This window comes from Rhinopithecus bieti, unplaced genomic scaffold, assembly GCF_001698545.2.
Source record: "Rhinopithecus bieti isolate Rb0 unplaced genomic scaffold, ASM169854v2 scaffold_51734, whole genome shotgun sequence".
NCBI lineage: Eukaryota > Metazoa > Chordata > Mammalia > Primates > Cercopithecidae > Rhinopithecus > Rhinopithecus bieti.
Window position 1 is genome coordinate 925,328 of NW_016820683.1, and position 16,320 is coordinate 941,647.

Consider the following 16,320-nt stretch of genomic DNA (forward strand, 5'->3'; position numbering starts at 1 on the left):
GGTTCACGTTTCTAGGGGTTGGCAGAGTCTGGGTGGTGCGTGTCCCCTCAAAGGTAGCATCACAGCGACTGAGCTCTGTGTGGATGGCAAAGTGTAGAAGCCTGGTCAGTTTTCTGTTTCTCCATCCACCATTTTTCCCCACTTCCCCTTGGTTAGTGCTGTCTTCTCTCTTTCCTCACTGTATTGTCTTGATTATTGTCGTACTTTCTGATAACACTGCAGCTAGGACTCCACAGGCAATAGGGAGAAGCTAGCGCCTGCCCAGGGAAAGTGAGGAAACATAGGTGCTTGAAAGGCTGAAAAGTAATGTACGCTTGGTGGCCTTACAATTTGTAAAAACAGTTTTGAATTTGTCTCTACAAGAAAGGATGGTAGATAACCAGAATGCAAAAATGCTTTGAAGAAAGCCATTGAGCAGTCGAACCAAGCATTCTATGTCCTCTTCCCTGCAACATCGGGGTCTAAGGATTAATATCTGCATTTCTGGTGAAGAAACTGAGGCACAGAGAAGATAAACTAAGGTTCTCCAGCTACAAAGTAAGCAGCAGAGCCTAAAGTTTGAAGCTGGGTCTGTCTGATCCCCAAGTCCTATAGTAAACCTCCCACTGAGGTAGGCAAGCCTCGCCTTGCAGAGAGTGGCAAATTAGGGAAAAAAGAATCAAATGTGCTTGAGTTTAACAGAACATATACTTTGTACTTAAAGAGAAAGACACTTTTCTTACAAAAAGTTTGAGGACAAATGAGACTTCATGTGATGAATCTTGCACTAAAAAACAGTTCGATTATATAAGCCAGACTGGCATTGATTAAAACAGAGCCAGGTAATAAATACACATAAGAAGGAAGAAGTGGCTGGCTCTGCCTTGGGCATCATCCAAGTTACAGGCAGGGGAGGGGACAGGCCTTGCGTGGGGACAGTCTCTTGACTTCCTGACTTGTCTTCTTCCTTCTCTACTTCCCTCCCCTCACTACCCTTCCCTCCAAAACCCAAGAAACCTTAAACAGGAAAAAAGAGAGCTAATTAAAAAGGAGAAAAGCATCCTTGAGACCAAGGAAATCTCCATAATCCACAGTGACAGACAGGGACCTGCAGAACAGCAATTTGATTAAATAAGGATATAAGGGATTTAGAGGGACTCTCCAGTTGTGTAACGTGTGTCCATATGTCTGAAAAATACCATATTTATTTGGCTCCCAAACCTGAAAACCTTCTGACGGGAGAGATTGTTCCCATTTGGAAACTAGGAGGAAATCACAAGTCAAGGCCATGGGGTTCTGGCAGGGCTGGGGATCCCATGTTGGGTGGAAACCCCAAGAAGCCAGCCAAGGGTCTACAGGAGGGGCCCTGGTAGAGAGAAGCACTAGCACGCAAGGGCAGGTAAAGCCACCCTCGCAGGAGAACTGTAGGCTGAGCCTGAGGCCCTTCCCAGCCGGAGAAGAGAGAACAGCACACCTCTCCTGCCCACGCCTCGGTATCTCACTCAGGATCCAGCTGCCCGTTAGTCACCTGTCATCGGAGACAGCTCTGTTGGTGGCTTTCAGCAAAAGTGAAGCAGCCAGAGGATGAATCGTTATTCGGGGAACACACCTGCGCACAGGACAGGAATGGATGGGAGTGGGGAGCGCCCTGGGGCTTCTGTTCAAACGCCATCCTCAGAGTCTCCAAGACTCGCCTCAGCAGCTCAGCCGCTGATGAATTATAATTCTCGGACAAGCTGCAGAGGCCCCTCTAGTTCCATGTGTTCACCCTGCTGCTCATACCGGGGGATTTATGCTTCCTGGGGCTGGGAGGGGAAAATAATGAGTCACCTGGGGACAAGAGAAAAACAAAAATGCCCTGTATGTGCAAAATCACCTAAAATGGAGGCTTTTAGAGGATGCTAAAATCCCAGCCAACTAGCCAGAAATTGTTTGCTGGGGGTATATTTTATGTGTCTTTGCTATCTTTGGATGCAATAAAGCCAGAAATGTTTATATCTCTTGAAGGGATCACCTGTCCAAACAAGCCAGGTCCTCTTGAGAAGGCTGTTTGTTCTCTTGGGACCTCGAACCTGAGAAGAAATGGTCCTGTGTCTCTGACTTGGGAGGTCCAATTAAGCAGAGGAACTGTTGGCTGTAAATCATCTAAAGTAGAGGATCCTTTGGGAGGCCGAGGTAGGTGGATCACCTGAGGTCAGGAGTTCGAGACCAGCCTGGCCAAAATGGCGAAGCCTCATCTCTACTAAAAATATAAAAATTAGCGGAACATGGTGGGCTGTACCTGTAACCTCAACTACTCAGGAAGCTGAGGCATGAGAACTGCTTGAACCTGGGAGGTGGAGGTTGCAGTGAGCTGAGATCCCGCCACTGCACTCCAGCCTGGGTGACAAGGCGACTCCATCTCAAAGTAAATAAATAAAGCAGAGGACCCTGATGGCCATCCCCAAGTTCATGGTTACCTGGAAACTTTATGTGGTGAAGCACTAGTAGGGGGCCCAGGAGGCCCTGCATGAGTTGGTTGTAGCTGCCGTGATTCCAACTCCCACACCACCCTCTGCACCTAGCCACAGAGCCGCATCTCCAGAGAAAACCAGAAGCAGGACCCTACCAGAAAAGAATGTGAGAGTCTATTTTAAAGGATCCGGAAGATGAGTTAGAAGTGATTCAAGAGCAGGCACAGTAAAGGAATATGTAAGCCTTGGTAGACATTCAGTAAGAAGGGTAAATTTCCAACATGACCAGCTGATTAAGAGGTATTCTCTTAGCACGGTGTCTGCTGGTTTAGAATAAAGCTAACATTTTGTCATCTGCGAGCCCAAAATGGGGAAAGGCTAGTCCTTGGTCTCTTGGTGAGGCCCAGCCTTTTTTTTTTTTTCACTTTCCCACATTATTTTCAGAATAGATTGGTTTGGGTCTCCAGATGAATATTTAAGCAGCGGCTCACAGGCGAGCCGTAAGGTAGTTGTCCATTCTATGCTTACAAATTTTCAAGAAGGGCCATCTGTAACCTTTCTCAGTTTCCTGTTCCCATGTCCAACGCCCAATAAGAGGTAATAAACTGAGGCAGAAAGGCCCCAAACACAGATATAAGATGCAGAGCAAAGAAAAACACACAGTAGGGGTTTCAGTACAGGATCATTAACCTAGAATCCAAGCAGGAGCGAGGGAAGTCCACTCGAGAGGAATGGGAACCACCTCTCCAGGCTGCTCAGAAGGAATTTAAGCAGCAGACAATGTGTAGGAGAAGATGACCGCGAATTCTTTGGCATCTAAGCAATCCTGTATTTTAAAGGTTTGAGTCTTTGAAATGTTAAAGTTTATGTGCCTTAAAACTCATGAGAGACAACGAAGACAATCACCGAACCTGTCTAGTTAAAGGTTACTGGGACTCAAGATGCAAAGAAAAGTTACGAGATGGAATTGATGGTTTGGGGTGCACCATTGCCCTCTATTGGATTTTAAATAAATCAGGCCTCTTAGTGTAGGTGTGTTGCACCATCTCTGGCTGAGTTTGCTGAGAAGTCAGGGCACCTCTGAGTGGGAAGTTAATTGATCCTTTTAAATGGCGCTTTCTGTCTCCTGCCCCTTCCCTGAGGAAATCAACCAGAGTAATGCTGAGGGCAGGTCATTTGCATGTCTTCAATCATTCAACAAACATTTCCTAGCTGCCTGCTAAGCCTGGGCTAGGCATTGTAGAGAATCTAAGAAAAAATAACAACAACTGCCATTCGTTGGACACCTACTGTGTGTCAGAGTCTACACATTAATACAAAACAACCCCATGAAGTAACTCTGGTGACTCCCATCCTGTGGATGGAGAAACAGGACACTCAGGAAGTGGCACATTTTGGATTCAAATCCAGGTTCGTCTACTGCTAGGCTGTATTCTACAACCTTTCCCTTCAAGAAGTTTATAAACTAGGCCGGGCACGGTGGCCCAAGCCTGTAATCCCAGCACTTTGGGAGGCCAAGATGGGCGGATCAAGAGGTCAGGAGATTGAGAGCATCCTGGCTAACACAGTGAAACCCCGCCGGGCGAGGTGGCGGGCGCCTGTAGTCCCAGCTACTCGGGAGGCTGAGGCAGGAGAATGGCGTAAACCCGGGAGGCAGAGCTTGCGGTGAGCTGAGATCTGGCCACTGCACTCCAGCCTGGGCAACAGAGCGAGACTCTGTCTCAAAAAAAAAAAGAAGTTTATAAACTATTAGGGGGAGATAGGATATAGATATAAATGTATATATCAGGGTTTGACAAACTACAGCCAGTGGGCCAAATTCAGCCCATCATGTGTTTTTGACCTTGAGCTAATTTACATTTTTACATGGTTGAAAAAAATATCAAAACAATAATAATACTTCCTGTCTAAAAATGCTATGAAATTCAAATCTCAGTGTCCACAAATAAAGTTTTATGGGAACCCTGCTATGCCCACTCATTTACCATCATCTAAGGCCACCTTCCTGGCTACAAAAACACGGCGAGTCATTGTTACAGAGACTAGATGGCCCACAAAGCCAAAAATATTTACTCTGTGGCTCTGTACAGAAAAGGTTTGACAGTTCCACGTCTATACTCCAAGGTGAAATGTTCTATATCAATAGGAAAGGTGTTTTTTGTTTTTTGTTTGTCTGTTTGTTTTGTTTAGTGCTTGAGGAGTTCAGAGGAGGGGAAACACATGTTTATTTGGCCCACAGCGTGCAGAGCTGGAGGGGATAGGCAGGTGTGCTGTGTTTTAAGACTCAATGCATGAAAACCCTGACTTTAAAACAGATAAATTAAAAAGTAGTTATTTGCATAACAAATTTTCCTTTCATTTTATAAAGCGATTCACCACAGGGTTCCTTTATAGAGTGAGCCTCCATAATACATGCTAATATGATTCCATTTACAAATACTCTATTCATTATAACTTTTCAAGAATATACCTATTGTGTACAGTGAGGCTTAACCATAATCATTTTTTCCTGGCAGTATAAGGTTTCCTACTTCTGAAAAGTGATTGAGCTGACCTCGTCAATTCGATTGGGGGAGGAAGCACTCTTCCTTATTGTCTCCAAGAGGGGATTTACCTGTCAAACAGCAAGGCTGTGGATTCTGTCTCTGCATATATGATGCTGAGTAGCTGCTGGTATAATTTTACATTTTCCCTGAGCTCCTCTCAGTATCCGCAGCCGAAGTCCTAAAGTGTAAACTAGTCTCACTGTTCTCTTACTTCATTTCATATACAGGATATGCTAATAAAAATTATCTGTTGGCTGGATATAGTGGCTCATGCCTATAATCCCAGAATTCCAGGAAGCTGAGGCAGGTGGATCACTTGAACTCAGGAGTTCGAGACCAGCCTGGGCAACATAGTGAGACCCCCCCCACCTCTACCAAAAAAAAAAAAAAAAAAAAGCCAGGTGTGATGACATACATCTGTGGTCCCAGCTACTCAGGAGGCTGAGATGGGAGAATCCTGTGAGCTAAAGAGTTGAAAGCGGCCGTGAGCTATGATCACACCACTGCACACCAGCCTGGTCAACAGAGGAAACCTTGTCTCTAAATTAATAAACTAATTAATTAAATAATTTTGTTGCTGATGTCCTGATAAATATGTGACAAGCATTACTTGTAAAAAGCAATGTTTCTCTCTCTTTTTAAAAAATTGCAAGACATTATCTTATCTGAATTACAACATAAGCTGGGGCCAGTATTCAAATTAGGGCTCTCCCCAGCGAAATAGGAAGTGATAGCACTTTAGGACCTGTCTCCTTCTCTCACTGGGTCCTGGGCCTGATTCTTCGCATAGCTTTGTGGTGTTACGCAATTGCTCTTTGTAAGAGATACATAAAATGGAAACCTTAGCTATTCATAGCCAACTTAGGAGGAGCTGAATTTGATCAAGAAGTTTCTTGCCGGGTGCCATTTTGATGGTAACTACATGTTTCTGAACAAATCCACTTATAATCTGGGTTTCAAGTGGAGGTTATTTTAAAGAGCTGTAGCATGGCTTTTGTTTTCGTCCTCTGTGGTGACTATATTTTAGAAGTAGGCAAGCATTCCTGGCATATAGCCTGAATATTTTTTTAGGTTTTTTGGTGGTAAAAGAAGCTCACATGGAAAGGCAAGGGCAGAAAAAATCATGTTCAGGGCTGTCCTGTGTGGCATTACCCTCTGGTGAAGCAGATCCACACTGCATGCTGCTAATGGCTATTGCGTGACAGCTCTTAAAGGGGTAAGCGAGAGAGGTGCAGAGGGCTGGTGAGAAGCAGAGCTAGCACGGAGGCCCTACAAATGGCATCATCATCAATCGGGTTGGTGGCTGCTGCTGGAGGTGGTTTGGCTGCCCCTGAAGGCTGCAGCTTCTCACACTGTATAGGCAGGTACATTTCAGCCATTTCTAAAGCCCATCACTGGCAGGGAAATCACATTTAATCCATGTGAGGTTCTCTAACGAGGAGTCTCTCTTTTTTTTTTTTGAGATGGAGTCTCACTCCGTTGCCAGGCTGGAGTGCAGTGGCACAATCTCGGCTCACTGCAACTTCTGCCTCCCGGGTTCAAGCAATTCTCCTGCCTCAGCTTCCCAAGTAGCTGGGACTAGAGGCATGCACCACCATGTCCAGCTAATTTTTGTAGAGACAGGGTTTCACCATGTTGGCCAGGATCGTCTCCATCTCTTGACCTCATGATCCGTCCGCCTTGGCCTCCCAAAGTGCTGGGATTATAGGCGTGAGCCACTTGCCCGGCCGAGGGGTCTCTCTTTTCAGAAGTCAGAAGCTCTGGAATTGAAAACAGCAGCAAGAAGGCTTCATTGCATTCTTGAATTCAGGCTGTTGCACTCCACCCCCCACAACTCTGTCTAAATTATTGCTACCCAGTTTATAGCTCCATATTTTTGTTGTTGTTTCTCCAGTGCAGTCTGTAGTGGTGGCAGGTACAGATCATAAAACAAATGGATAAGTACTGAATAAACTATATTCGTTCAGTTTTCTTTTTCCCTGGTGATAATTTTTAAACTTTTCAAAATTAATGCTAATGGATATAGAGGAATGGGATATGCATTTCTGTGCATTTTTATGACCAAACAGAAGACCGACCCCTGAGAGTGACATATTTACTATTCTCTACTACTAGGGGTGCTTCAAGGGAAGAGTTTTTGAAGCCTTGTGGTTTAAACAAAAGGAGAGCATACCCCACCCCACCCTGAACAAACAGCAGCCGGGCAGATTTCATCTCACAAATGGAAATGGGAGCAAACAAATTTTTTCAAAGCAATTTTATAAAGAGTGGGCCTGTTTAATTGGGTTTTTTGAGCCAGGATTAATATTATAAGCTGGGGAGCTCTGTGACATGGCTGCGTCGTTGGCTTTGCCATACCGCCTACCTCCTGGGGGAAGGCAGAGGAAAGCGCTGCTATTCAGAAGCAATTTTACTTATGCCTCGGCCTTCTCACTTCTCACTGAAGTGATTTACAGCCAGCCTGGACCCAGCGCCCAAGCCTGAGCTGAGTTACATGTAATGTTGGAAAGATCTTCCCCAAATCAAGGTCATATCTAGAGCTTGCCTTGGATATTTTTTTCATTTCTAATTTATGTAACTTTCTAATATGTTTAGCATTTGCCCTTCCCTTGTCTCCATCCTGCTTATTAAGGTGAATTTGCATAGAAATGGGATCTTGGTCTTCAGGACCATTCACCTGACACTTGATCCCACGAGGCGACCACTGTCTACTGTTGATTCTATGAGGATGACCCACAGAAGTGATGTCTCTCTGAAAACTAGAGGCAAGGCCTTAATTAGAAGAAGCCTTGCGTGTTAAAGTGATGGGGTGAATCAAATCAGCAAAGGCATTTAACATTAACTTAGGAGGGCAGAATACTCCTTCCTGTTGAGTGGGTCATCCTAGGTCACAACCATTTTAATTTGCCTTCGATAGATGGATCTTGAAGAAAGTGTACAAAAAGTATATTTGCGGTGGTGTTGTTTGGAAGTACGTTTTGACTGGTGATAAAGCTCAGAGAGTTAACTATGACATTTTACTTTGGCTCCTGGTCTATTTTTTGCTTAACATCTACCTTTGAATGGGTAATAGTCATCTCTGTAAATTACCTTCGAAAGACCGAGCAATTGTGGAGAATCAGAGAAATGAGCCCCTTGCTATCACCCTGTTGCAGTCGCTTTAATCCTCTGATCTCCTGGCGTTTCACCCTCTCACTGGCAGCCACCTTCCTTATTTACCCAAATCTTGCTTACTTGGGTAGGAATTCCCACTGAGGGGACAACTGTGGTCCCAGTTGACTGGTCACTGAAAGTCTATTAGGTTAGAGGACATTTATTTTCTACCTCAAAGGGTTTGAAACTTAGGGAAATTTTGATCAACAAGAAAATCACAGCTTTCAAGATTGTCCTGACATTAAGCTGTCTTAGCAGAGAATCACAGGATTTGATAGTCATGGAGATTAGGTCTCGAATTTCAATGAGGAAAGTTCATAGGAGATGGGAGTGACGGAAGAAAACTTGTGCTGATTTTGGTTAGGCTACCTTTGCTGGGGGAAAACGCATTCCATACAATTATTTTAAAACGTAAATACTATTTAGCTTTATCTTGTATAATACTTTGCATCTCTATATCTATCTATCTATATATATATGTAGATATAGATTTTTTTTTTTGAGACAGAGTCGTCACCCAGGCTGGCGTACAGTGGCACAATCTTGGCTTACTGCAACCTCTGCCTCCTGGGTTCAAGCGATTATCTTGCCTCAGCCTCCTGAGTAGCTGGGATTACAGGCACGTGCCACTGCACCTAGCTAACTTTTGTATTTTTAGTAGAGACAGGATTTCACCATGTTGGCCAGGATGGTCTTGAACTCCTGACCTCAGGTGATCTGCCCACCTCAACCTCCCAAAGTGCTGGGATTACAGGCATGAGCCACAGCACCCGGCCTGCATCTATAATTTGATTTAACCTTACAACTTTATTAATTGAATATTATGATCACCAATTTATAGATGAGGAAACGGAGACTCCAAGGGTTTAATTACTCGCCCAAGAGTGTACAGCTATCTACCAACAAAACTGGGACTGGAGCCAGCTCTCTTGCCATTACATCCCCACTGCCTCCTAAAGCACAACTCTAGTTCATATTAAATGTATTACATAGGCTGATTCATTTATCTTTACACAGGTCTCACACATTACGAGAAGGGGGCCACAATTTTAACTCAATTCAAAAATAGTAACATCAAAATTTCCAAAATGTACTTGGTTTATAATATAATTATAAAATAAGTAATCTGACCAATTGAGTCTCGCAACTCGAAAACCAAAAAATGCTTTCTACTCTCAAACGATGCAGAAGGAAGCTGAGTTCCCCACTGGCCAATGCTGTCTAATTCTCTTAAATGATTCAGATGTAAAAGAGGAAATGGCATCTGTCTAATTAACACTGCCTGTTTAAATATAGCTGCCAAGGGACAGCCTTGGGACAGTGTTTACAGAATAGTCTTTCCAGCCCCTTGGGCCTCAAGTTGCAGATGATAGCAAGCCTCCCCTCCTTATCAGCTGCAAACAGAGATGCCCCCAAAAGTGGTGTCAGGCCAGGATGATGAAAGGAGAAGGGAAAGGCTGCGGCTGACCTTCATTTCCTGCTCCTAGCATCTAGGGATTCCAAGAATGATCCCAGGACCCAGATCCTGTAGATTCCCGTAGCTCTTCCTGCAAACACAAGCCCTTGTTGTGCGCCTGAGCCTTGCTCTCCGGCCTGGAGACGTCCATCTGCCCACTCTCCTAGGAACTGCTGATTACCAGGAAGCACCATGGGCTCTGCTGCCCTCCCCCTGGCAGAGAGGCACAATGACCACATTATTTCTCTTCCAGCTTCACGTTACAGCATGGAAGCTGTCGCCAAGTTTGATTTCACTGCCTCAGGTGAGGATGAACTGAGCTTTCACACTGGAGATGTTTTGAAGGTAGGTGACGTGGGGCCCCAGGGGAGCAATAGGGAGTTTCAGTTACTCAGTAATCTGACAGTCCCTGCCTTTGTCTCTTAAGAACTGCATCGGCCACTGCACTCCAGCCCGGGCGACAGAGCAAGACTCCGTCTCAAAAAAAAAAAAAAAAAAAAAAAAGAACTGCATGTGGTTCCTTTTAAAAAGAGAAGTTCACCTTGATTCCCTTTGTGCACCCTTATAGCAGACACCAACCAGGCCAGGTGATGGAAATACAGAGTCGGCATAAGCCACCATCCTTGTCCTGGGAGGTTCGTAGCCTGGAGAGGGGAACACAGCCACCCAAAGGGCTGTTACAGATGTTCTTGGCTAAGTTCTTAGGGAGCACAGGTGAGGGAACAAGTGATTCCACCTTGAAAGATGGGGGTTGTCGGAGTGCGTGCAATGTGAACGTCAGGAATGCATTGAAGGTGACTTGGGCTTTTAGCTAAAGCTCAGAGATGTGCAAGTCCATGCTGAATTCAGGGAGCAGCGCCAGGCTCAGCAGAGCTGGAACTCAGGAGGAGAGGTTGTAGGTGGAGACAGCTTGGGAAAGGCAGCCACAGAGGACATGGCTCAACAAAGGCCATGCCCACCTGGCCACTCAGGGGCTTTTTAAAGCTTGTCCTCAGCCTGCACTTGAGTTGTAGAGGCCACTTGCTGGGCTGAAGTGGCCTTGGGCTTCTCCCACATTCATGCACCATACTTTCAGACTCTGCATCTTAGCCCTTGGGTTTTTTGTTTGTTTTGTTTTTTGTTTTGTTTTGTTTTGCAAAAGAGCATAAGCCCTTCAAAAGGGCTTTTGGGAGTATGTGGAGCCAGATCCCACCCGCCTGACCTCAGATCACCCTCAGATAGCCTGATTCCTGGTCCTCAGCAGTCCCGATGAGCCTTCTCGGATGCCCAGCAATACTGAGGCCATTAGTGTCTCGCCACCGAGAATTATGTTTGTTATACAAAGAACCTTGTCAGCATGTGAGAGGGTGACTTTGAAAGTGTCTGAGGAGCACAAAACACCACAGAATGGCTTCTTTTGGAATATGAACATGCCCATTAGGTAGCCTTCTAACTGCTCTCAACTTTCAAGATCTAGTACCATGGTGGCAAAGCGTAGGCCTTCACGAACTTAAAATATGAGTTGGGCCTCCTGACCCAGGAAAACCTGTCTGTCACTGCTTTGGGATCTTACCAAGGTCCTGGAGGGACTTGCCATGCAGTGAGAAGTTCCTGCTTTCTCTGTGGGGCACTGTGACCATGTGACTGTCATCCACTGGAGACCATCCTTGCACCAACTTCCACCCTCGTCTTCCATTGCAAAGAGAAGCTGGTATCTTAAGTTTTCTCTATTCCCCAGAAAAAGAAAAGGAAAGAAAAAAAAAAGTTTGCTCAACTCTGCTTCCCAATCCAGCTCCTGATTTCTTTCCTCTCCTTTGTTGCTAATACTGGGAAGAATTTTCTACACTGGGCGTGCCTCACTTCCTCACTTCCCACTCATTCCACAACCCTCTGGAATCTCCCTTTTACCCTCCCCCCAACATTCTCTTGAAGTTCACCAGTGATCTCCTTAATGTGTAGTATAACGACCCTATGGAAATGTCTGTGGGACTGACGCTGCTAACTGGCCCTCTTCTGGAAGCCCCTTTCTCCCTGGCTTTGGCAGCACCTCTGGGTTCTTCTCCTCCCTTCCTGAACACTCCTACAGGTCTCATTTCCAAGCATTCTTTTTCCTCTCTTGATCTTGAAATATATACTTCCCTGAAGGTGCTGCCTTTGGCTTTCTGATTCTTCTTCTCACTCTGAGCCACCTCTTCCACTTCTCCGGCTGCAACCATCACCTCTGTGCTAAAGACCCTCAAGTCTATGGCTTATGTTCTAGCTCTGACCTTGCTCTTGAACTCCAGACCCAGACTTCCAATTGTCTGCTGGATGTCCCCACATGAACTCCAGCCCCTAACTCGGGATGCCCAGAATCACTCCAACCCCCATGCCCATCTCACCCCCACTTCCACCCAAGCCACTCTTCTTTCCATGTTCTAAGTATTGTCCTAGGTCAGTCACAAGCCAGGAGCCCCAGTTATCATCAGTGCCTCCCTTACCAAATCCTGGTGACCAGTAACCAACATCTCCTGAGCTCCTGTTCAGGGCCAGGATCTAGCTAAGTGGTTTGCAGACATGATTTCATCATCTGAGCAAACCTATGAGGTAGGCATTCATTTCCCCTCCTTTTCACAGATGAGAAACTGAGGCTAGGGATGAAATCACATGTCCATGGTCACGCAGCTAGAATGAGGACCAATCCAGGACCTGGACAGAACTCTGTCTGACTCCTAAGCACTAAACTCTGCTCTGAATATAATTTTTTCCTCATATCTCTCAAGCACATCTCTTCTTCACCAGAAAGGAGTGTGAGGCAGTAAAAAGGAGCATAGACTTTGAGTCAGATGGATCTAAGTTTGAATCCCAGCTTACTAGCCGTGGAGCCTGGGGCCCAGTCATCTGCCCTCTTTGAGCTTTAGTGTCTTCCTCAGCAAGTGGAGGTAGTATCTATCTTGCCAGGTTGTGGAGAGGGTTCGAGGTGATGACCCTGGCCCAACGCAGACGCCCAATAAATGGTGGCCCGCATTATCGGGATCATCCATCCCCGCTGCCTCTGACTGCTCAGATCACTGCCGCAGCTCCTTGACTGACCTCATTACCTCTTGTCTTTTTCCTCCTTCAATCATTCTACATACTAGTCCCAGAGGGATCTTTCCAGACAAATCGGATCATATCATTTCCTTGCTCAAAAGCATTCAGGGGTTTCCAATTACCAATTGATTGAGATTGAAAACATCTGGCCCCAAACCACTGTCCAATGTCATTATGCACACGTACACATGTGTGCACACACACACAGAGACATCTTTGTGGACGTAACGCCCGCAGGTTGCACTGCAATGTGTACACCACCCTTTCTCAGCCTCTCCCCTATATACTCTGAGTGCCCCTCTCCCACATACACACATATTTGACCTCCTCTACCGTGGAAACCTCACTGGTCCTTCCTACTCCCTACCATCCCAGGGAAACAAATCACTCCCTCTTCAGCTCCTCCCCAATATTTCACACAAACTTCACTCATTTCCAGGCACTTATGATTTTGCCTCAAATGGCAGCTATTTATAGGCAGGCCATGACCCTGTGGTCTCATACACCCTCTATTTCTGCCTCTCATTGCTGCCTTTGCCCCATGGGATCCTAATTGCTCATTTACATGTTGTCTGCTCCACTAGCCAAAGCTATGCAAGGGCAGGGGCCGTGTCTGCCTCAATGTCTAGAATAGCTGTGCCTGGAACTCCCTGATAGTGGTGAATGAATGAACCTTTGATTCCTCTCCATTCCCTGAGAGCAATGTCATCATGCACGTGTGCACACAATGCCAGGTTCATCTTTGTGTCTTCACAACATCTAACACAAGTCATGGCCCAAAATAGATGCCCAGTACATACTTCTTGAATCGCTAAATTGCATTTCTTCCTGTTCTTTTAGAATTCCGTTGGAAAGCCAACCCCCTCCCTCTTTTCAAATTCTGTCCATTGCAGGTAAAGAGCGAAATGGGGAGGGCTTGTTGACTGAGCCCCGTGGAATGTCTGCAGAATGATGGTTGGTTCCCATGCCTGGGGCTTCCCACATGTGATTGCAGTGTCTGCCCCCACCTTCCTCAATGGGTAACACACGCAGGATCCTCACAAATACTTTCAAAGCCAGTTCCTGACTACTCCAGCAACTCGCTGGTGGGATTCTCTGACTCATTTGGCCTTTTGTGCTAAAGACTAAACAGAAGTTTTCATTAGAAAGGTACAAAAAAAGTCTGAGCAACCACCCACCCTCAACAGACCATGAGTTTCCTGGGGCAGAGGCCCCAGCTTATTTATCTCCATATTTCATGCACCTAAGTGCAATCAGCAGGTGCTCACTAGATGCTGATCTACACGGCATGGTAAACAAGATGGTGGACAGGAAAACGCAGCCATATGACTTGATCTTGCTTCTTCTATGACAAAAACATTGAAAACTCAGGAATCAGATTTTTTTTCCTATTCATGCCACAAACCACCATACCTGCAGCTACACACAGCACCAGGCTCACATTTGAATTTGCCATTAAATTTGCCAGTAGCTTTGAAAAATGTCTCTTGACCCAGTCCATTTCTGTCTCCTTCTGTAATGCATCTAATGCGACCTCATTTCTTCCTGCTAAAATAGCAACCTAAAAGCACTAAGAGTTAATTCTACGTAATTTGCTTCTTCAATACTTCAGATTTCTGCTGTGCTTCTAAAAGCTACAATTTCATCCAATTTAAAAATTCTTCCTGCCGTAATTTGGCCCTTCTCTTCCCACGTCTAACTTATGCTCAGGCCATGTAACCCAGAAAATCATCTCTTAGGGAACATTATAAGAATTAAACAGTAAAGAGTAAAACTTCAAGTGTTCAGACTGAACGCCTTGCTCAGGTTTACACGATGGGTACACGAGATAGGGGGACCGAACAGATGGAGAGATGAGAAGAACAGGAAGTGCGGGGCCCTGGGCCCACAACGGCAGGAGGAAACCATCTCCCCTCCCCTCAAATACCTTTCTTTGCAGAAAATGAGAATTTTTTTTTTTAAACCTCACCTTCTATACATGGTAAAAAGCCTGTGAATTCACCTCTCTAGAAACACAATGTTAGGCAGACCAAGCACCAGGTGGCAGAGAGAAATGGCTGGCATTGTGGGATAATCTTTCAGTTTCTAGAGGAGGTCTGAGGCATGATAATTAAAATTACAGAGCTGCTTTCAGGTCAGAAAACGAAGTACAAAGTGTGGGGTTTTTTTGTTTTTGAGACAGTCTTGCTCTGTTGCCCAGGCTGGAGTGCAGTAGTGCGATCTCGGCTCACTGCAACCTCCGCCTCCCAAGTTCAAGCAATTATTGTGGCTCAGCCTCCCAAGTAGCTGAGATTATAGGCATGCAGCACCATCCCTGGCTAATTTTTGTCTTTTTGGTAGAGATCAGATTTTGCCATGTTGGCCAGGCTGGTCTCAAACTCCTGACCTCAGGTGATCCGCCCGCCTCAGCTTCCCAAAGTGCTGGGATTACAGGCATGAGCCATGGTACCCGGCCTCAAAGTGTGGTTCTTAGGGTGATAAGCCAGTTTCCAAATGGCCTCTGTTACCCCTTTCTGTGTGACATTTGCTACCCTGGCCAAACACTGCATTCCCATGTGACGGGAGAAAGGAATTCCAACGCCATAAATTCAGGAGTGATGGATAGAGTGCAGTGCTCTTGTGTTCTTTACGTGGCTACGAGGCACTGCTGCTGGGTTTCCTAGTTCTTTTGACCTAGATTTTCTGCTTCCTCCCTTGCCCCCTTAGCACACACATACCCACATGTCCTTGGTGACACCAACAGTCACATTTGATGTTAGAAACTACAGAGTTTTCTGTTCTCAGCAATCTCGAACTCAAATATGGGACACACTTTTATTTCTTCAGAATAAGTGACTAAATTCAAAACATACACACATACTGCTTTAAAGAACACATAAATCCTTCCATGTCCTATTCAGAGCTGGAGGCCTCCCTCATAAGAATACCACATTTGATGGAATTGTATTTTTTTGAAAAGAGTCTACACTTTCTGAAGGACTTTCAGGTACTAGGGCTCATTTGATCCTCACATCAGCTCTGTGAGGTGCTAGGTGGCTATTATTATCCCCAGTTTTCAAATGGCTAATTGACTTGGCCAAGATCACATACCTAGTGACGGAGCCAAGCTAGAAACCAGGTCTTCTCGTTCCCAACCCACAACACTGTCCCCTTCCTTCCACCTTGGAGTGATGTTAGAAATAGGTCATCATCTCCGCTCAGGCACTTAGTTCTTTCCATTATCTTCCCATCTTCTTTTCTGGGAGAGAGAAGTCCACGGGCCCTGTGACTTCAACTCCACCCACTTTCTGATGACTCTGAAACCCCAAGCCCCACCCTCACCCTCTCTCCTGGGTCCAGACTGACATATCCAGCTGCTTCCTGAGCTTTTCTTCTCAGTTGAAGAATTCAATTCACAATCACCCGCATGCAATCTGAAGCCCATGAGCCCTTTCTCAGCCCTGCCTCCTCTCATGTATCTTCTATTTCTATAAAGCCATCACCACCTACTCAGTCTCCCAAGCCAGAAATCCAGTGGCATCCCAGAATCCTCTTCTCTCTTAGCTTCCAAGATTGGTCAAGAAATCCTGCCTGTTTGCTTCCTGAATTTCTCTAAAATATATCCTCACCTCTTCTTAGCCCAGGTGCTATCATCTCTTGCCTGGAGGGCTGCACTCATCTTCCTACAGTTTCTCTCCCAACT

At 45.6% G+C, this 16,320-nt stretch overlaps 1 protein-coding gene across 10 annotated transcripts in view; it reads left to right on the forward strand.

Annotated features, from left to right (window-relative positions):
* The window catches only part of GRAP2 (GRB2 related adaptor protein 2), an 80,458-nt gene that overhangs the window by 44,842 nt on the left and 19,296 nt on the right, over nucleotides 1-16,320 (forward strand). For 8 of the 10 annotated variants that reach the window (XM_017859874.1, XM_017859871.1, XM_017859870.1 and 5 more), the window contains one exon: nucleotides 9,841-9,932. In XM_017859874.1, coding sequence (XP_017715363.1) covers nucleotides 9,855-9,932 — 78 coding nt within the window. In that variant the 5' untranslated portion in view covers nucleotides 9,841-9,854. Of the gene's footprint in view, nucleotides 1-9,566; nucleotides 9,933-16,320 lie in introns of those variants that run through there. The other 2 variants (XM_017859866.1, XM_017859876.1) reach the window with 2 other exon arrangements.